General features: G+C 41.2%; 1 protein-coding gene across 2 annotated transcripts in view; it reads left to right on the top strand.

Moving 5' to 3' along the window:
• Positions 1-3: 3 nt before the first annotated feature.
• vps9d1 (VPS9 domain containing 1) overlaps positions 4-21,513 on the top strand; it is a gene marked incomplete at its 5' end in the record, with an annotated part of 29,177 nt that continues 7,667 nt past the window's right edge. Inside the window, 14 exons of one of the 2 annotated variants that reach the window (XM_079270539.1) lie at positions 4-96; positions 1,804-1,876; positions 7,348-7,551; positions 7,720-7,885; positions 8,463-8,577; positions 11,034-11,096; positions 11,524-11,576; positions 12,678-12,765; positions 13,082-13,167; positions 14,231-14,379; positions 16,901-17,251; positions 17,395-17,524; positions 19,364-19,569; positions 20,399-20,483. In XM_079270539.1, coding sequence (XP_079126665.1) covers positions 4-96; positions 1,804-1,876; positions 7,348-7,551; positions 7,720-7,885; positions 8,463-8,577; positions 11,034-11,096; positions 11,524-11,576; positions 12,678-12,765; positions 13,082-13,167; positions 14,231-14,379; positions 16,901-17,251; positions 17,395-17,524; positions 19,364-19,569; positions 20,399-20,483 — 1,862 coding nt within the window. The remainder of the gene's footprint in view (positions 97-1,803; positions 1,877-7,347; positions 7,552-7,719; positions 7,886-8,462; positions 8,578-11,033; positions 11,097-11,523; positions 11,577-12,677; positions 12,766-13,081; positions 13,168-14,230; positions 14,380-16,900; positions 17,252-17,394; positions 17,525-19,363; positions 19,570-20,398; positions 20,484-21,513) is intronic. The other variant, XM_079270540.1, reaches the window with a different exon arrangement.

The following is a 21,513-nucleotide window of genomic DNA, read 5'->3' as shown; positions in this document are numbered from 1 at the left end:
ATCATGGCCACAGCTGACGGTGGGGCGAAGCCCCTTCAAAATGCTATGAAAATGGCTAAAGTAGCAATACAGCTGGACGGAGAGAGCAAACACAAGGTAGAGAGCTACCCGTGCTGCGACACAGCTTGACAGCAACGATAACGTGAAGGTTTAACCCGACAGGAAACTAGTCTGTAGTGATGTAAACAGACGGAAGGGGGTGGGAACCGTTCGTGGGTTAGCTAGCTAACCTGTCATTTAAAGCTGTGCGTTGTTTTCATGTTGAATGGACCAACGAGAGCCATTCAACACTCAACGTTATATTACGTATTGTATACATTTTACTTGTCATTAAATGTATCCACTTCTAACTTCTACTTTCTTTTTTACTGTCTACTTTTATAGTTGATATCACTTCATATAATTTTCTAAGAAAGAAGGAGTTAGCATGTTATTCCAAAGGCACGAGCGCTTTGTTACTTTTAATACTTTAGAATGCTAATAAAACTTAACAGTAAACATCGTTATTAACTTTCATAATAGGATACATTTCGTCAGATAGCTCGACGCAATATGCTATCTCAAACATTACAACTACATGTTTTTCATCAATATACTGGCTTTAAGTAAATTATATAACCTATGTAAGTAAATGAAATATCAAGTCTATTAGGACATTTGACAATAACGTTACATATCTTCATCTCTAAATGCTTTCTTCTTAACATTTTTGAGCTCTACAAGATTGAATCCAACACCTTTTTTTAACTGGCAGTTCAAAACAGCAATTTCTGCTTGACTAGTCAAATTTAGCAACAAGGGCTGATTGTATGTTCAATGGTGACTTGTTGCTATTACCATGACTCACCGCGGGGATCAAAAGCAAACTGTACAGGAACCGCTCGTGTAGTTCATGTTGCACATAGAGCCTAGATAGTATGGTATATACAGTGCAGGTAAATATTATTTTTTTAATGGGTTATCTTGATATAGAATAAATACAGGGACCAGTACAGTAAAACAATGTCTGTCCAGCCATCATATACCCACTGGGTGGGCTAGAGTCGATCCCAATATGAGAGGCAGTGTACAGCTGGACATGTCACCAGTTTATCATCAAATTTAAAACGGTGACTTAGCCTAAAATATGTTAGAGCCCATATTCAGTATTAACCTGTAAATACAGAACAGAAAAGTCACGACTGGTTCCTGAAAGAAGAGTGCCTAGTCAGTACAATTAGTTCTGGTGTTGATGTGTAAAATGTAGGACGTAAATGTTGAAACGGCCGGATAAGTTTTGTTCAGCAAGATAATCTTCACAAATAAACACCTTTTTACCAGTTTTTTAACCGTAAATGCAATCGTCACAGTGTGTTTAGAAATGCTGGCATTAAGACAATTCAACAAGCAACACAAAACACAACACAATAAATTGGTAATTTTTTAAAATTGGTAATTATTGTTTTTTTTAGAATTGCATCACACTATTGTAAGGTAAAAGAGCAGTGTGTAAATAACAGGACAACCACTTCTAAACATTGACATTTCATTACACTCTACCATTGTCTCTTTCAACTAACTCGAACTACATCTGAACTGATGAATGCAGTGCATGAAAATATCTCCTGGTAATGTATCATTTATTACTGTTGATTTTATCTGAAGATTTGTTTCGAAACCATCTGCTTTTTCAGCTTGACGAGTCGAATTTAGCAACAATAGCTAATACTATTTTTATTGTCTCATTATTGGCAGTAGCTATTATTATTATATTTACTGTATATCACAAAAATAAGAATAAAATACTGCATGGTCTTTCTGCAGGAAGCTTACTGTGAATACCTCCGGACGATAAACTACATATCACATGCACTTTTGGAGGAAGCTGGTTCGCAAGGTAAGATCTGAGCAGCGACATAGATGGCTGATGATAAAACACACACCTACATATATTTATATTAATGTATGTATATATTGAGATGCTTTATGATGATTATCTAACCTCATGGTTGGTTTGCCTTTAGTGTGTTTACTAAATGTTGCATACTGTTGGGATCTAAAGGAGCGTGTTTGGGTTATCAGCATTTAAGAAACTGAATTCTTGACATCAATAGAATTATTAATGTATGTAACAATTATTAATGATTATTAATAACAACGGGGCACCACCCTGCAAACAGGGACCAATAACCAAACGATAAAACTAAGTCTCATAATTAGTGGCCACTCGTAATGTCAATAGTCGGGTGCGACTACACATTCAGTGACAGTGAAGGGTTAAGTTCGTACACAAGGCTACTACATACAGTTTCATTACGCACATATGCACAAGTAATCACAGACGACTGCTCCTTAAAGTATAACAGAGTTTATTAAATCAAAATAGTAAATGATCAAATCAATTAATATTGCAACCAACAAACGTTATCATACAATTTTATATGCCTAAACTAAAGAATGAATAAAATGGATGAGGGTGTATGTCTGTGTGTGTGTGTGTATGTCTGTGTGTGTGTGTGTGTGTATGTCTGTGTGTGTGTGTGTATGTGTGTGTGTGTGTGTAAAGAAAGGGCAGTCTTATGCCGTGTTCACACCGGTCGCGTTGATTTTTTGACGCGCGTCGAGATTACATACAAAGTCTATGCACAGACGCGATGAGACTGGCGCGCCGCGATTTTGCGATGGCGCGGCGCGTTGGACGCGTTATTGCAGTGCGGTGGACGCGGTGGACGCCGCAAAATCGCCAACGCGCGAGTTGAAATTTTTCAACTTCAGCGACATAATCGCGTGACGCTGTGGCGCGATAGCCTATCAGCGTTGAGTTGCTCCCCCTGTCATCACTGGCTTCCTGCCGTTGTTGAATCAGGAAATAAATCCTGTAGCCGTCTGTGTTCACCCAGAGCTCTACGATACCTCATATCAATAGAGACCGGACCAAACTATGTGTATACATGTGTGTGTGTAAACCATACGGTACAAACAATGAATAGACGCTGCCGTATTTACGTCTACGTGACGTTATTGAGTGCTGGTGGAGCTGCTACGATGTTAGCATAGCCTAGCACCGATCCATCAGAGCTCCATTGAGAAGACAAGTAACCTACAAATCGGCATCATTACGTAGTTATTTCGGAGTCCCTTTTTGTCGGAGAAGACAAGTACAAATCGGCATCATTACGTAGTTATTTCGGAGTCCCTTTTTGTCGGTTTATTGCCGTTGAATCACAGCCAAATCAGTTTATTTAGTGTTCCTACAGCTGTAGTAAACAGCGACCGGTGGCTTGCTAGACACAGTGAATACAGCTCGATACAATCCACGGAGCTCCTCTGAACAATATTATGAACCAGACATGACGGCGTTTGGCATTCCGATGTTTGAGGGACTTCCACAACACGTACAAAGCAGCAATTGTCCTTATTCCTTTCATGGTTGACAGCGGAAATAAATGGCGGCCAGATGGAGGCTTCCAGGACGATAAACCACGCCCCCTCTCCGGCGCTACGAGATTTTGCGACGTCTGGTGTGAACACGACCGGCGGCGCGTTGGACGCGATTGTGCAGTGCGTTGGACGCTTTTTTGCAGTGCGTCAAAAAATCAACGCGACCGGTGTGAACGCAGCATTAAAGCTACAGCTAAAAGGGGAGGGGCCTTAAGATACTACAGCTACTACAGCAGACTACCACCAGATGGCGGAGTCGAGTGACTCGGACAAAATGGCGGTGAGACTGCTGTATGTAATCACGTGTGCCGATGCACACGTGTTGTGAGGCGTTCGTTTGAATGGGGTTTCCCCAGGGGCAGAGATAGGAGCTGTGTGTACGTGTTACGTGAGAGGAGGAAGAAAAGAAAAAAGGAGCGAGAACTCGACGTGAATCACACTTCGGCGTGCGATGTTGTAGGGAGCCTGAGTTCCTGAGGTGACTTCAGGAACCATAGTTTTTTGGGGGGGGGGGGGGGGGGGGAATTCACACCCTAGGAGGTTTGCTCTCATCAAACTACAAATCAGGATGAAACCTTTGCTTGAAAAAGGGAAGGCCTGATTCTCTTTGTCCACAGCACATGTTGAAGCCATATGGTCAGACCCCAACAATACTATACAGACTTTTTATAATATTAATCATTATCTTCTTACGATTTTAATTTCATATTTAAAAAAAAAAGAAGCAATTGAACCATCTGCCCAACATAGTCCTTAACAGCTCCTTTGCTTGCACATGTGTATGTGTACATGTCTGTTTTTACTTGCCCAAAATCAAATTGTCTTTGTGGATTAATAAAGTTGTATTGAATTGAATTGAATTGTCCACTGGGCCTTAAAAAATGCATCATGTCAGATTGATCAAAACAACTTTCACTTTTGAGGGCCTTCATCCAGATGTACAACAGTTGAACCTTCCTCATTATGAGCGTATACTGTAAGGACTGTTGCATCAGAGATCTACTTTATATTCTATTGATTTGTCGTTTTTCCCACGTCATTTTACTAGCATGGGCACATATTCGAAATATCTTGCAGTTGTGGCTAACCATAGTAGTAGCAGTAGACCGGCATCAATAATTCTCAGCCCTCTACTATCTTCTAGTGGGAACCAATAGGCACTGCAACATTACAATACATAGAGTGCTAGAGGGACGATGTGTTTTTAAAGGCCCACCAGAAAGTTAGCATGGGACCGGCTCCCTCGACAAAAAGCAGACCGGGATTTTCCTTTGGATTATTACAGAAAATAAGCTCTGGGGCAAGCAAACGTTTATGATACTTACACGTTTTGTTCAGCAAGATAATCTTCACAAATGAACCCAACCTTTATGATTTTTTAAGCGTGAATACGATCAACAGAAGTAAAAAGCTAACGTTAGGCTATAAAGGAACTGCAACACAGTCACATGACCTCACGTCTCCACCACTAAGCTAAAGGAGGACGAGTGTTCTAGTGATGACGTTGAGTCGTCTCATTTCAGCATCGGTAAAAAAACAATCTAGGCCTATAATAAATTACTAAACTGTTAAAAAGCTAAATATAACCGAACATCAACATCTGACATCCACCGTTACATCATAATTAGGTAGTTTAGTGAAAGTGGAGTAGGATTCTCTGAGCTCTGCGTTTATCATTTGCTAAATCTTTATGAATTCTCTTTCACATCTTCCTTCGACCTCATGACGTTTTCCATTGAGGTCAAGGAAAAGTGGTTAGTAATAGATGTTAGGAGGTAATTTTTTGACTTTGCGAATGATCAACTTTAGGGACCAGTCGTGATTTTGGAACTGTTAATTGAAGATCTCAGGCAGAGGTCAGGCTCATAGGGAATCAGCAGAGTGCAGATATAGGAAGGAGCCAGGCCATTCAAGGCTTTAGAAACGAGCAGTAAAATCTTAAAATCAATTTTAAGGGCAGCAAGGATGGGTGTGGTGTGGTCACTTCTCTTCGTATGTGTTAAAAGCCTGACGGCAGCGTTCTGTATCAATTGCAGTCTTTGAATGTTTTGCCTGCTGATACCAGAAAAAAGTGCATTGTGTAATCGTCAAGTCTGGAGGAGATAAAAGCATGAATGACTCTCTAGGTCTGCAGGTGAAAGGAATGACCTGATTGTGCTTAGCTGTCTCAATTGAGTAAAGCAAGACTGACCACCTTTGGTCACCTGTGGGTCAAAAGTCAGTTCGGAATCAAAAACGACACCCAGGCTTCATGCCGAACATGATTAGATAAGGCTCACTTAGAGATTGTTGATGCAGCTAGTGCTGGGGCCAGCAGGGGTAGTTCAAATAACATCTGATTTGGAGTCATTTAATTCCAGGAAGTTTTTTGACATCCAATTTGTCAGCAAGACAGGACATGATACACGAAACAATGGTGGTGCCAGGCTTAATCGGGATATACAACTAGGTATCATCCACGTAGCAATTAAACAAAAAATATAAAACAAAACAAAAAGAAAATAATGGAGAAGACTAGAATAAATATAATAGACTATGATATAGATGAATAATATATAATAAAAAACAGGACCATTATCAATAATAATATATTTTAAATATTATAATTGTATATGTATGTTTGTATGCATGTATGAGCGTATGCATGTGTATGCATGTGCACGTTCATGTACACATGCACGTACGTGTGGTTGGTTTGGTGGACAGGCAACAAAAAAATAAAGAAATACTCATGAATTAATAAATAATGACTATAATTTTAGTATTAACAGGATGGGTGGTGTCACATTTGTAAAAACATAGTGAAGGATGACCAGATGGAGTGGTGTTCTGTTGTATATGATGGAGGAGGTTAGATCGTCCATTGAAATATATTCTGTCATGAAGTAGAAGTAGTTTGTTTGTTTTGCTCACATTCATTGTTGAAATGTCTCATGAAATCTTGTTCTTTTTCTCGTAGCAGAGCTGCACAGGTCAATCATGCCATCTTTGGTTGACTGCAGTACTGAAGAGAAAATGAATATGATCTCAAAATACATTTTCAACAAAAGGGCTGGTTATGATTTGGATACTGATCGTTGAGTCCATAGTCCGTTCCTTTGAGCTGCCTGCCTTGTTGTCTAACCTGTTCTTTTGTTTGTAGTGTTCAGATTTAGCGACGATTGGTCGTGGTCGGTTATTGTTGTTCTTAGGTCCCAGACGGTGTACGCGTGGAATGTTGTGTTGCTGACGGTCACAGCCGGTAGTTAGACATGAACTCTTTGATTTTTGGGGTCTTCTCTGGTTTGTTCGGGGGTGCCTGTGAAAACTAGATTGCCTCTCATACTGTGTGCTTGCAAATCCAGGATGGTTTCTTTCATAGCTTTGTTGTCGGCGGTAACAAAGGTGAGCTGGGTGGTTGTCGTGTTAACAGAATGTTGTAGTGACTTGTTGTCCTGAGTGAGTGTCGATTTGGTTCTGACTGAATTCCAGGCTGTGGCGCAGAGCCTGGAATGAGCGAGAGTCTGGAGTCAAAGCCAAAATGGATCATAAAGTCAAATCAACAATTCTCTTCATAGTTTCAACCAGAACTGAACTTAATAACTTTCAGTAAAGTAAGATTTGATATTATATATATTTATATATATATATATATATATATATATATATATATATATATATATATATATATATATATATACGTATATATATACGTATATATACGTATATATATACGTATATATACGTATATATATATATATATATATATATATATACGTGTATATATATATATGTGTATATATATATATATGTATATATATATATATATATATGTATATATATGTATACATATATATATATGTTTATGTATATATATATATATGTTTATGTATATATATATATATATATCATGTGCCGTATAAGAGATGTATGTGTCCTATCTCCCAGCCTCAGAGGACGGGGACGCGGTGGAGGTGGAGCGGATGCTGAGGCTGGCTGAGCAGTGTCTGGAGCGATCCAAGTCATTCGTGGGGAAGAGAGCCGAGCCCCCCGACCTCAGTCTCCGAGTCTCTGCTTCCTTTTCCTGTTCACCTGGCCAATCAGAGCCCCAACAGACCGCTCTCCTCCCAGCTGCCATTGCAGCTAACGCCGGTGAATACATCCAATCAGAAGCATATCTTTTATTTACATACCGTTCAATCACTGCTAACTTGGAGCCTGCCCCAGGGGTCACAAATGAAGCCATTGTATAGCCACATGATTGGGTTCTCTAAGCCAATCACCATTTTCTTTTCTTCTCTGTCTCTGTTTTCACCTCAGCTGACACAGCCCCTCCATCTGATACTCCTGTTAAAGCAACAAGCAGCCCGGCAAAGGCCGGTCACCGCAGGGTGTTGTCAGATGGCGGCGGGGAGCTCTCCCCCTTTCTGCCTCCTGAAGTCTTCCAGAGAGTGCAAACAGTGGAGTCACAGGACACGAGCAAAAAGTAGGGGCCAGTTTTTTTTATCAAGGATGGCAAATATTGCACCATTCATTGACAGAAATCCTCTGAAAGTGAACAACACAGCAGGGATAAGAGAGACTTCCAACAACCGATTAGCTTTAGTTTCCACTTAGGGCACAATGTTATGAATGACCAACCAGGTCAAAACAGCAAACCGTTTCTTACACTGATGTTTCTTCAATTCAGTTCTCTACATTTTAGACCTGTGGTGGTTTCCAAGGTTTTAAAAATGTCGCTCCCTCTTACTGTCCTATTTGGATTCAATTATTTTTGTGCCTAAAGTACATTTTTTGAGTCAAGTTAATTGTAAAGTGACAAAAAATATCCTCAGAAATATCACATATAACTTGCAGAATCTTGTCGTTGCCATATGTGAGTCTCGTTGGTTTTTTGAGCTTTATTATGAGAATGTCAGCCATGTTGATTTGAGATATCAGTGAAATCAGCAGTGAAAGCTGCTTAAAAAATAATTATACCATCATGAGATTGTTTTATTTGCCTTTGACACAAACCTGAAGTAACACACTACTTGTTTAAATGTTTGTGTGTGTGTGTGCAGCAGGGACCTGACGCCCATTGAAGAAGCGTCACGTTTGAACAAGAAGTTGAAAGCCAATTATGAAGCTCGTCTGGCGAGGCTCACACCTGGTCAGGCCCACCAAAAGACGTCTTTGGTGTGTGTGTGTGTGTGAGTGAGAGGGCATAAAGGGCCGACGAGGTCCGTCCCATTTCAGAGGTTTCCTCAAGTGCAGCCTTCTTTTACCCAATTTTGGACATCATAACCATACGTATCCCGTGTGGCTCTCAGTATTCCACAATCCATCACAGGCCAGTGAATCCATTGAAGTGTTCAGGCAATCCTCCTCAACCCGTAAAGGCAGGAAACATCATGTGACTACGATGTGTGTACTAGACGTTCTGTCTTCAGCGAGTCATCAGTCACTGTTGCAACACTGTTGACGTTACAGATAAGGATAAAACTGGAGCTTAAACTGGATCATCAATATTTACCATTTTGTCACCTGCCTAAGGGCAACTGTTAGTGTTCTCTATTGATGGATCACAACAACTATTTGATGGATTACATGGAGTTTTATAAACATTCGTGGTCGCTGGAGGATAAAACCTATTGACTGTGTACACCTGCCTTTTCCTCTGCTGCCACCAGCTGGGCAAAGTTTTCACTTATCCAGTAAAATATCAACCAGCACAAAATTTCACACTGACATTCATGGTCCCCAAAGGATGTATCCTAACATCTTTGGTGATCTCCTCAGCTTTCCATAAGGTTGACATTTGTAGTTTTGAGTGAAATCACTCAATAACTATGGATGAGAGAACACAAGAATACACCATTAGTGTTGGTTCCTGTGATGTTAAATAAGAAAGCGGGAGGTAAAGGCTTGGGGTTCTTCCATCTTTCCCCTCTCTTTCTTGCTTGGTGAAGCCTTAAATCCTAATAAGGGGGAAATGTATATTTTTAAATAATTTAAAATGAAAAAAACATTGCTCTCTTAATAGTTTCCTCGACAGGGAGTATGCAACGCCGCCTAAACATATATTGGACGCAGGTTTATTTTCAATAGTGGTCTCTCAACATTTTTATCGACATCGTGTATACTTTTATTTTGGATATCGTGGTGGTACTTCCGGTCTGGTATCTTCGTTAGCGCGACGCGTTTTGTTGATGATGAATTGATCCCCGAGTGAAGGGGGAGTGGGCTGACACCTCTGTTGTCCTCAAGAGGTTATTTAACGCCAGATTACGTCGTCACTTTGAAGCACAACTTTTTCTACCGCTCGTATTTATCTCTTCGGTGAAAACTATCTCCAGTCAGAAAAAAAGATGGTAAGCGTGAGCCATGACATTACGTTTGTAACGGTAGGCACTTAGATAACGCCAATTGCCACCGCTTAATAAGCTAGCCAATTTAAGTCAAATATCCATTCTGAGTTCTGTTTGAGGGTTTTAAATTATTATTAACTTCTCATTCAGATACGGAACATGTTTTGGCATCAAGCAGAGCTCCGTGCTTCCTGGAGAAAACTCAAAACGTTTGTAAAGGTAAAGTCATATGAGCTAAATTGGCTAAGAACGCCAATGAGGGAACATCGCACCGAACTCTTACGTTCTTCGAAAGACGAGCGTGCACAACATAGGCGTTAACGTCGCGAGCTGTTGCAAGATTTATTGCATATTTTCAAAATTACATTCACAGACATGAGCGTAGATTTTGCGTGACGCTTATTCAAGTGTTCTTTTTGTGGCTCCACAGTCACCAGTGGGCAATGCTTAAATGTTTGTGTCAGTTCAGTTCTACCGAGGCAGCGTTGATATTCCTGTGATGGTGACCGGAAGTCTGGAAATGGTCCTATGGAACCCATTTTAACAATAGGTCGTCATTAAATACCTTACGATGTCTTAAAAATGACACGTTAGCATCTCAAAATATTCAGAATCGGCTTTATTGGCCAAGAATGCGTGCACGTACAAGGGGTTTTACTCATTTCATGCATCTTTCTCTAATGACTTAGTGTTTCAAAACAATAAGTTAAGCTCTCAAAATAATGAAAAAGTTCTCAATAGTGTGACTTAGTATCAGATTATTTTGAGATTGGATTTAATAAGTCATTATTTTGCAATGCTAAATCAAAAATATTGAGAGTTTCTCAGTTTGAGATGCTATGTCATTTGAGATGTTGACTACATTTTTTGAGTTTGTCATTATTTTGACTTACAGGGTCCATTTGTTTTCATCACAGAGGAGATGCAAACACTGTAGCAGCTATCACCATAGACCTGCTGCAGTCTTGCTGTCATGGTTGAAAGTATAATTTAGGCTTTTGGTGTATGTGTTGGCCCTCTCCTTGTTGCAGGGCAGGTTGTAACATGGTAGTTGTGTTTCAGTGATCTTAAGTTAAAGCATCATTTACTAACCAATTGGGATGGGCCCTGATATAATGGCAACTCATGACTTACTGTTTCCCCTGGTAATGTTTAGAAATGGACCATAAGCTTATTTCTTAGCTAAACAATTCATATAATTATTAACTTTACATACATATTTTTCCTTGGGCATATTTAATTGCATGTATGGGAAGTAAATTCCTGTCCTGTTATCCAATGCAGACGCTGTCTCTCCAGCGGCAGATGATGGAGAACCTCATCATAGCCAAAGCCAGGCAGGATGCTGTATCCTTCTGTTTTCACTAAGTCTCTCTTTGTTGCTTGGCAGGTGAAGGCTGGCTTTACTAATCTCTACGTTTATCTTAAAGGCAATTTGTGATTGTGCTTTATTCATTTCACTTGATTTGTCCTAATTGATGACATTTTCCCAGCTCTCCAATCCCTTTAAGTCAGGGGATGGCTTGGTGGAGAGATGGGTATATAGCAAACATTAAAGAGGTGCTTGCATAGCAAACAGTTTGCATTAAGAATTGTAAATGATAGTATTTGGCTGTTGAATATTAATATTTACAGAATGGAATCTTATTCTAACTTTTAAAAGTTATAACGATAGGATGCGTCTGGTTTAAACTCAAAGACACGATCACTGATAGCTGATCTGTGTGAGGACTATGATGCTTGGCGGTTTCCTTAATGTTTGTCGTGACATTAGCTCCAGCGGAAGATGGAGGAGAGAAGACTGAGACTCCAAGAGGAGGCCAACAGGTACGCCATGATTCTCAGACACACTGAATTAGGTTCTTCTGTTTTTAGCTTCTGCTTTCATTCTTTAAGCTCCTAAAATATATGTATTTACAGAAGGAGCTGACTTTGATGTGTGCCTAATTGACATGTATAATTCTACAAATATTGTAAACTATAGATTCAGTCTATCACAGAATTATCAGTTTTTCTTAAAACCCCGTCTCAAGTTGGTTCTATCCAGCGTCTCCTAAACTTTGAAATGAAATTGATGTGCTTAGTGCTCCCTAAAGAGCCTGTGGTGTTATCGGTTTGTGATGTTATCGGAGGGCAAAGCACTCTTGTAAAGAGTTTAGTCCGTTTTGGAAGTCATTTAGAGTAATGGCTGCCAAACTGTTTAGCTTGTTGGCCACAAGCATAAGAAGTCGAGGGCCAAACGATAACGGAGGTGTAGTTTTTATCCAGTTACTCTGCAAGAAAATGTGTGTTTCTTGACCAGGGAACATGTGCCATAGAAAATACATGTTCTGTCAAAACAGGCAAACATTTTAAGAAATATCGAATTGCGATTATTTTGACTGATGTTGCGATCATATTTGCAATATTAGAGGGAATTACATCTTGTGAAAAACTTACCTGCATGGGTTCCTGTTCATGGCCTAAGTGCCATGTTAAAAGATTAGGATGTCGATGTATGATGAAGAGAAATGTGTAAGTCTAATATTAACATGTGCAGTAACAAACAGAACAGACAGAAATGATAAGTTGGAGATCATTTCACCAAATTTGTCATCTTCTAATTTGTGCAATGTACACACATTGCAATTAATTTCAACAACGCCTCAATTAAGTTGGATAGGAAGTGAGATATGATGGTACTTTATATGGCATTCAATTTTATCATCAGCACGGTCAATAAATCGGCAGGAATTTCTCTTATTTATGTGTTTAGTTCAGTGGTTCAGGCACTACACATGCAATATATACTGTATAACTTATAGATGACCAGTACAACCGTCAGTGACTCATTAATATTCATACACTCATGAGGGTGATCGTCCGAGGTCGGCGAGTACAGTTTGGACAATGAACTGCATGTTAATCCTTTTCTGTTCGTCGCTCCAGGAGATTTGCAGCATCTGGGGCGATGACCGCAGAGGAGCAAGAGCGGCGTATTCTCTACACCAATGTACTGGAATATGAGCAAGACCATGTGAGTTAATCACCATGCTTGTGTCAAGACTAATGGAAGATGTTATTACAAGTTACCAGAGCGCAAAGGGATGCCTTTTGAGTTGCACTTAACTTGGTCTGACGAGAGAACCTGGAGTATTCAATATGTGATTACATGAAAAGCTACAAGGCAAACAGCTGATGTGCGTCTTGTAAATTGTTTTCTTGCATAAACAAAGACAATTGGTATGATCCATTTTATCATGATCACTTTAATTAAAATTAATCAACTTATCAGCATTTATGAAATTATAGATAGAGTTGCCAACATGTCTTTTATACTTTTTTCTCTTTAGGATTGGCCCAAACTGTGGAAAGCCAACATGAGAAAGAATCCTGACGATGACTCATTGGTCTCAGGTCTAGTCTCCTACCTGCTCAGGTAACGAACTGAAACATGATAGTTTAACCCTCTGAACCACAAACAGTTTCAGGCTGTTATTTTGTTTCCTCCTGTCTGTGGCCTCGTTTTTCACTGCAATATATAAGTCCTGTTCCTCTATGGAAGGAGCATAATCATGACTAGAAGTAGAGATAACTCAAAACATGTCTTTGTTAAAAATTATCATTTATTTACTTTTCAACAATTGGAAAATAATGTAATCTATATATCCAGCATATTTCCATATCCAACAAGTGTTACCACCTGTGAAACAAGTGTGGGCGACTGTGGCTCAGTGGTAGAGCAGGGTCATCCTTCAATCAGAAGATCAGCGGTTTGATCCCAGACTAGTCCATGCCGACGTGTCCTTGAGCAAGACACTTAAACCCCAAATTGCTCCCGTAGCTGTGCCTACGGTGTGTGAATGTTGTATGAATGTGAGATAGTCCTGATGCATGGTCCTTGCCCCTGTCATCAGTGTGTGAATGGATGAATGATGACATGTAGTGTGAAAGAGCTTTGAGTGGTGAAGACTAGAAAAGAGATAGAAGTACAGTCCATTTACCAATGGTGGGGGGAAAAACTCCACATGCTTTCCATATTGTAATATGAATATTTTCTAACCTCTCTGGTCCTCTCCTCTTTGATTTCAGTTTACTGAGTGGTTGTCACGTGACTGTTGCTCTCAGACAATCCAATCATGGCTTCCCAGTTGGGCTGACGAGTGCAGAATTTCACTCAGTTACTCCCCATTTTACGATCAATCAGGAACAATACACATACAGTCATCTTACTTACACATTTTATTACGCAATCACTTCAACAGATTTTTTTTTGATGTGTTCAAAAGGTCGACTCGGTCTTGCTTGGCTGTCGATACATGTTGGTTCAGAAGTGTTTTTGTTTCCCTTTTGTTATCGTCAGTGATTGCTGCAGTTATTGTGACGCAAGATTGTTACTATACACACTTAAATCAAATGATTATATGACGTGTGTAGTTTGTTCCGGCCACACTATAATCGGCCACGTTGAGGATGGACTAACATTTGTCTTGTGTCCTCAGCCGGTCTGACCACCCAGTGGTGAAACTGCTGAAGAAGCACCAGTACCGGGTCTACAACAAGCTCTACCCCATCGTCAGTAAAGGCCCCCCCCACAGTCCTGCCCTGCCCCTGAGGCATTCTTGCAGCACCCACAACCTGCTTCATCCAGGTAGGACCCAGAGCCAGGAGTGTTGGTGAGCTGGGTTGATCCAGGAAAGACCCGGTTAACGTCTATCTCGTGGATTCTTTCAGCTTCTGTCTGGTTTTGTTTCGTGGCCGCTAGTTTGGTCCTCAATTGAACATAAGGGAATTAAAAATGTGTCGGTAAAAGCCTGAAATGTAGATTTACTGCAGTTTCGTCAGGGTCTTAGGCGTCCTGGAAAACAGTTGACAACTTCCCAGTCATTGTAAACAAATGGAAAACGAGAGAAAAGGCCAAATTTTCTGAAAAATATTTTCTCCTATTTCCCTTTAGCTGAGAATAAACTACTAGTCTATATATCAGAGCTCCCCAAAACAGACCACATGGCCATTTAAAAGAGCCAAGTTATGTTCTGGGTCATATTAATGTTCAAATAGTTCAATAGTTAATGGACCAGAGTATTTTGGTTATGTTGAGGAAACGCTGTGAACAAGTCCCGTCACATGGTGGCATGTTCAGGCTGGATGACCTCACATAAAGCTGCTTTCTGATCTCTAGGAAAGAGTGGGAATCCCGAAAGTACACTACTTTGAGTAGAGTACTTCTGGTACCTCAAAGAATAGAGCCTCTTACACGGTATGTCATGGAACTCATGCATGTCCAAGGTCATACCTGTGATCTAATTCTCGCAGTAGGCCACCCCATTCCAAATCTCAACAGGTGATATTCATGAATAGATGTTTTGTGTTTCCCCCGTACTCTCCGACCAAACTCTCAAATCTTGCCTGGAATTTATGTTTTCCATATCACTCCTTCCCGTGCCTAGAAGTGCTCTGATGCAATTATTAATACTGCCCCATTATACACCAGTGTAGCTACTTGCTTCTCAAGGCAAGGCAAGTTTATTTGTATAGCACATTTCAACAAGGTAATTCAAAGTGCTTCACATAAAACCATTAAAAGCATCAAAACATAAGGCAAAAGAAAAGGAGATTTCAAAACAATTAAAGAAACAGTGTAAGAAATAAAATGCAGTAGTAAAATGCAGAAATGCAGGAAATTGATTAATATATGAATTGAATGTGGTTCAATTAAAGGCAGCAGCAAACAGAAAGGTCTTCAATCTTGATTTAAATGAGCTGAGGGTCTCAGCAGACCTGCAGCTTTCTGGGACTTTGTTCCAGATATGTGGAGCAGAAAAACTGAACGCTGCTTCTCCATGTTTAGTTCTGACTCTGGGAACAGATAGTAGACCGGTCCCAGACGACCTGAGGGGTCGGGATGGTTCATAAGGTAGCAGCAGATCAGAGATGTATTTTGGCCATAAACCATTCAGTGCTTTGTAAACCAACAGCAGGATTTTAAAGTCAATTCTTTGTTGGACAGGAAGCCAGTGCAAAGACCTCAGAACTGGAGTGACGTGATCCACCCTCCTGGTCTTAGTGAGGACTCGAGCTGCAGCGTTCTGAATCAGCTGCAGCTTTCTGACGGACTTTTTACAGAGACCTGTAAACACACCTGTAAATCTAGGCACAGAGCAAGTTGCTTAAAAAAGCGTTGAATGCAATTTGCATACAACTCTTAGGCCAAATCCCACACTCATGAACTCACAGACTTTGATGTGAGTTCTTACAAAGTCCGTGAGGGTTTAGGGTTGTCCCTCCGTCAAATCATCAAGTGCATGAAGGATCTCTCGCAGACATTTTGAGCCCTTTAGGAACACTTTCTGTAAGTCTGCATTTTTGCAGGCTTTGCCTGTGGGAATTACCCACAATTCATGGCGTTGTGACGTTAAACGCGGGAACACCAGATGAAGCCGGGTTTAAGATGGTCCATAAAAACGCATAAAAGCACAACTGGTTTATTCATCAAACTTTAAATTTTGTATTTTAACAGTTTTGACAAAATCGAGTGAATAGATTATTTCACAATTGCCTCTTGCCCTCATGAGGCAAGAGCCTGGAAGACGTTCAGATCGGGGAGTAAAAATGATAAACTATTTTTAAAAAAATACCCTGGTAACGTGATATGTCGCAGCAAAGTGCTGTCTCATTCGCATTTACACCACTTCAAGCCCACGCAGCCTCTCACACGCAACCATTTATCAGACGACGCCAGTTAAGTCCCTGAGGGTTTAAGGCCTTTAAGGGGGGACATCAGGATTGGACCTTAAGCTCTCTTCAAAAAGCAAAACATCAGCCCTGGATCAACCATGGCGCTGGTCCTTAAAGGCCAAGAGTGTAGAAGAGCTTATTAGCTTATTTTTCAGTGACTACTTCCAAAAATTCACACAAACTCAAAGATGGGTTCAATTCAATAAATACAGTAGTGCTACTGGCATAAATGGGGGTGAGGTAACCCTGAAACGGGTTAAGTCTTTATCAATAGAATTCACAAAGTAAAATCTCAAGTTACACCCCCCCTCCCTTCCATGATCCCTCTGAGTTAACCCAGCCCCCTTTAAAATCCTGTTAAACCCACTTTACCACACTCACTAAGGGGTGCTACATTAGCAATAATACATTTGCTTATGTCATTGACCACACAGAGACCCAGAAGAGGCCAACCAGGGGCAGCAGTCTCGGTGGCCACAGCTTCAGCACGGGCTTGTCGCCCTCCCCCTCACGCTCTCACGACCTCCACGCCGAGGAAGGCGAGGAGCCTCAGGAGCCGGCGACTGTGGATCGGGAGAACTCGTTCGAGGATCTGGAGCAATTCCTAACCCAGTTGGAGTGGGCCCCGCTCCACGGCGGCACGGACGACCCCGGCTTGGATTCAGAGCTGACCTTCGACCCCGATATGCAATCAGAGCAGGAAGAGGGCAACGCGCAGGAGCTGGAGATGAGGGCACTGACAGAACACCTGAAGGTCGTTGTCAAAGACATTCACATCGCAATTGGTGAGCGCGATGATTAAGGATGGATTGGTTGTGCGAAGAAAGTTTCTTACTGTGCTGTGTCTTGTTGAAAATCTTGAAGTCTGAATTTTACATTAACAGTCAATGTAAAAATAGTTTGTTGATAAATGTTTCTTGTGTTTCAGATCAGCTTCTGTCACTGTGTTTGCTATCCTTTGAGTGTCTAAACACAGCCAGCTCTAAAGACCTGTGCCTCGCCAGCATAGAGGAAGCCTTCTTCACGCCGCTGTGGAGCGCCCTGGTGGCTCTTTTCCGGTACTGTAGCCTACATCCACCTAACATGTCTTTGTACTTTAAAGCAGCGGGCCGCGGGCCGGTACCAGTCACGCTGTTGCCTCTTATGTCTACCAGAGGTGCGGCTGGTAACTAAAATGATGATGGGACGAGTCAGCAAGCTATTAGCGAGCTAATGTTAGCAATGGCTTAGCAAGCTACTGTCGTTAGCTAATGCACTTCTAAACACAATACGGCATAGCTTTATCCACATTCCACGATAACACAAGCACACTGTCTTAATCTTAATTTGCAGCACTTACAAAAGCACTGTTGATTCGCGCTTAAACATAATGGGAATTGCTATGCCAAAAGATCCATGTTTGTTTGCTTACAAAGATTTTGACTGCAACCTATTTCTGACCAACAAGATTTTTTTCTATTGAGATGTTTACTGATGTGTTTACACTTGGTTGCCGGTTTATGAGGTTCACCTAGTTAAAAATCACCTGGTCTAATACTGCAATCCTGCAATAAATATGTGTTGACAAGTGTTTCTATTATTTTGTCCACTCCATTGATATCAATGTGGGCAGGCTAAAAAACAGAAACGCCTCTTTGTAGAACGCAATACAGTTCAATGCCAGTTTGTAGATGCAACCACGTTTTTGGGCAGAAAATCTGAAGGTTTGGCATGAATTGTTTCCTGTATGTACAGTGTGGGTCATGACCAGTGTGTGGCAGTGCTACTCCAACTATATCAGCCTCTTCCCAGCTTCTGTTGCTGGTTTGATTCTCATTACACTCAAAAAGACTTTAAAATAATCCGTTGTGTTGCAAAGTTAACAGTACGACCATTACTGACTTCTACTAAATGTACATGTACTGCTTCTCACATTTTCACGGGACATATTTCAATACCATCCACATATGTGTCGAGCTATTTTCTGTACTTGCTACAGTCGATGTGGACATGATTTGTCACTGCAGGAAAAGCACATGTGCAACTGATAATAGTTGCTCGTTTCCAGCATTTATTATAATGCAATGGAGCAATTCATAATGATATTAGCAGACCTGCCAACCTGTACGCATCTTGTGTTGCAGGCATGTATTTTGACAATAAAGTACGCTGGTATAAGTTGTTAAAGGTACCCAAAAAGCCAGTTGCTTTTTTTTCTTTTTTTCTTTCTTTTGTATATAAATATAGCAGTGCTTATTGAGAGACATAGGATAATATTTTCTTCATCTGATAAAAAAATGACCACGGGCGTACAAAAGCTTTTAAAACGTCAGTCGTGCCACACTGTGTGGATCTAGAGTTTGCTGCAGGAAGCCTCCCAAAACAGTAATGCATTGTGGGGACAGCAGGGATTCACGTATCTGATGGTACTGCCAAAAAAAGAATACATTTCCTCCAGGGTTGGCAGAATACTTATTTTGACTCTTCTGTCAAAATCTGTGCTGTGCAAAAGGTCAGCACAGGGTGGGAGGTTCACACTATCTCCCACTCCCAGTTCCACCCCCCCCCCCCCCCCCCCTTCCACATCCACAAGGATGAGGGCCCTGACAGGCTTCCCACCCATGAACACAGCCAGTTGGAATACCAAAGTCACTCGAAATTAGGCCCCTGCACCACCACCTGTTTTTTTTCTTTTTTTTTTTTTATGTCCTGTGATCATATTGCTTTTGATGTTTTTTCATCTTGGCAACATAATAAAATGTGGAATGCTTGAAAATTTTCAAATTAAGTACTTTGTAACGACAACTTCATCGCAAACACCGTTGTTCTTCCAGAATGCCTGGTAGTGTTCCTCACTCCCAAACAGCCGCCGCTAAAATGTCTTCCCTGTCTGATAACCTTGTGTCTGTCTTCCTCAGGAGGGTCCACAGGGAAAGGGAGCAGGCCTTTGAGGAGAGTATGAAGCTGTACCAGGATGCTTCGCCAGCGGACCTTGGGGTCCCCTTGAAACTGTTCCCCGGAGACCCCGGCGCACTGCAGGGTTCCTACCCCTACGAGTCTGCTGTTCAGGAGCTCAAGCTTCTCATCAAAGACTGCTGTCCCCAGAGGAAGTTGGAATGTATTGGTGAGTCAGATTGTATTGTTGTTTACTTCATAAAGCCAAAGCTGACTTTCAGGACAGATTGCTGCTCTTACAGAGTATCAATTCAACCCGAAGGAGGCAACCCATGACTTCAGTTTTGGTGCTGACTGTCATCCTTTCCAGTCTGTCATTCTCAAGGTATCTGCAAAGTGACGAAGCTTTGGATTTAGTTCACTCGTCAAAAAAGTAAGTTAGTTATAAAGGGTTTCGAATTTGACTGCATGCTGTCAGATCTTCTACATCTATGAACTAAAGTGGGATTGTTTGCTCAGTGGATTGTGGTCACACCTCTTTTTTGGAGTTTCAGTCTGCACCTGTAGCTACTGCTAGCCACAGTAGCTAGGAAGGTCATTGGGCTCATGCAAGAGCAGACTGGTTCTTGGACAAGTGATTCAGGAGAAGTTGCCACATTCACCAACTTTCTCTTATGAGCACATTTTACGAGTGGTCCAGACTTGTTGTAGGAGTCTTCTGACATTAGTCTCAGTTATCCAAGCCTACGTTTTTCACCAATGGATTGTATGTATTATTACTTTAAAGCAATTTTGAAAACCGATATTAATTACACTTTAAAATGATGTTGACATTATCTTGTTTGACTTATAGGTTGATTTAATTCTAAATATGTTCATTTAAATTGTCTATTGACTCTATTGTATAACACTACAATATCATTAATGATGGGACCCCCTCCTGTTGCAGTCATCGATCGCCTTGCAGCGAGAGGTTTTTCCTATTGAACCATTTCTGCATATTGTAGATATTGTCTGAGGTTTTATATTTCTTGCTTTCTGCTGATGTTTTGTTACAGTTCGGACATTGCGGCTGATCTGTGCCTGCGCTGAGGATTACAGGTGCCTTCATGTGGTGGACTCTACCCCAAAAACAGCCGCCATGTGAGTAAATCATCAGCTAAATGCCAACTCTTTTTGGGGTTTCGGTGTTTGGCGTCACTGCAGCAAATATAAAATCACTCGCGGGGGGATTTTTAGTGGGAAATGGAAAAAAACAGTCAAATAAGACTCATGACATGACAAGTGATACAATGCAATACAACAGTTGGAGAACTTTTACAGAACAGTGAAGGACTGTCGGGTTGTGTTATCCTTTTTAGTTGAATTCCTCCAAGTGCACCTCATTAAACTTCAAAATAAGAGCCCTTTCTCTGTTGGCGCCGTGCTTATAGGGAGTTAAATACCGTCCAGTGGAAGTACCCAAACATCACCATAGGACTCTCTGCCTTGTTAGCTGCCCTGTCAGATCTCATCAGTGCCCAGTTAAGCCCGGCACAGCGGGGGTTGTGTGAGGTCTATTGCCCCCCCATAGAGTGTCTCTTCCAGGCCAGGCCTAAAAGTGGGTCGGGCTGTCTGGGTTTGGAACAGACCCAGGGCCCAACGAGGGGCTTGGGGAGAAGAAGTTTTGTGGAATTCATGATGATGCAGTGTCAGAGACACACAAAGGCTTACTGGGTTGTAGCACCCATTGTGGAGAACATGCAGGGTGTTGTGGACTACATTTTTTAATTAGTTTGTGCAGACAAAGTTTCACTAAAAACTGTTTCCTCTGCATCCACACTTAATCGCATTTCAATGGGAAACATCTTGTTGTGGCTTGACATTATCCCGTGAACCACACCCATGAGAGAAGCAGTGCTGCCCTTACAGTTAACCTCATCAATGCTTAGTTTATTTCTCACCTGTGAGTCAGTAGACTGAAAATACTTTTGCATCAATGTTGTACAAGCAGAGACTTCTTTTGAACTTACTGTAAACAAACAGAGCTAGTGTTTGTTCCAAGGTGGCTGTGGATCTTAGTTCTAGAATGTAAGCTTGTTCTGGGTTGTTTGGAGAGCCAGTCTTAAGTGAAGGTTGGCAGTGCTCGACAGGAAAGCTTTGTTTATACTCGCCTCCGCAGACAGCGCGTGAG

The sequence above is a fragment of the Melanostigma gelatinosum genome, assembly GCF_949748355.1.
Source record: "Melanostigma gelatinosum genome assembly, chromosome: 1".
Taxonomy (NCBI): Eukaryota; Metazoa; Chordata; class Actinopteri; order Perciformes; family Zoarcidae; genus Melanostigma; species Melanostigma gelatinosum.
This window is presented reverse-complemented; position numbering and strand designations above follow the sequence as displayed.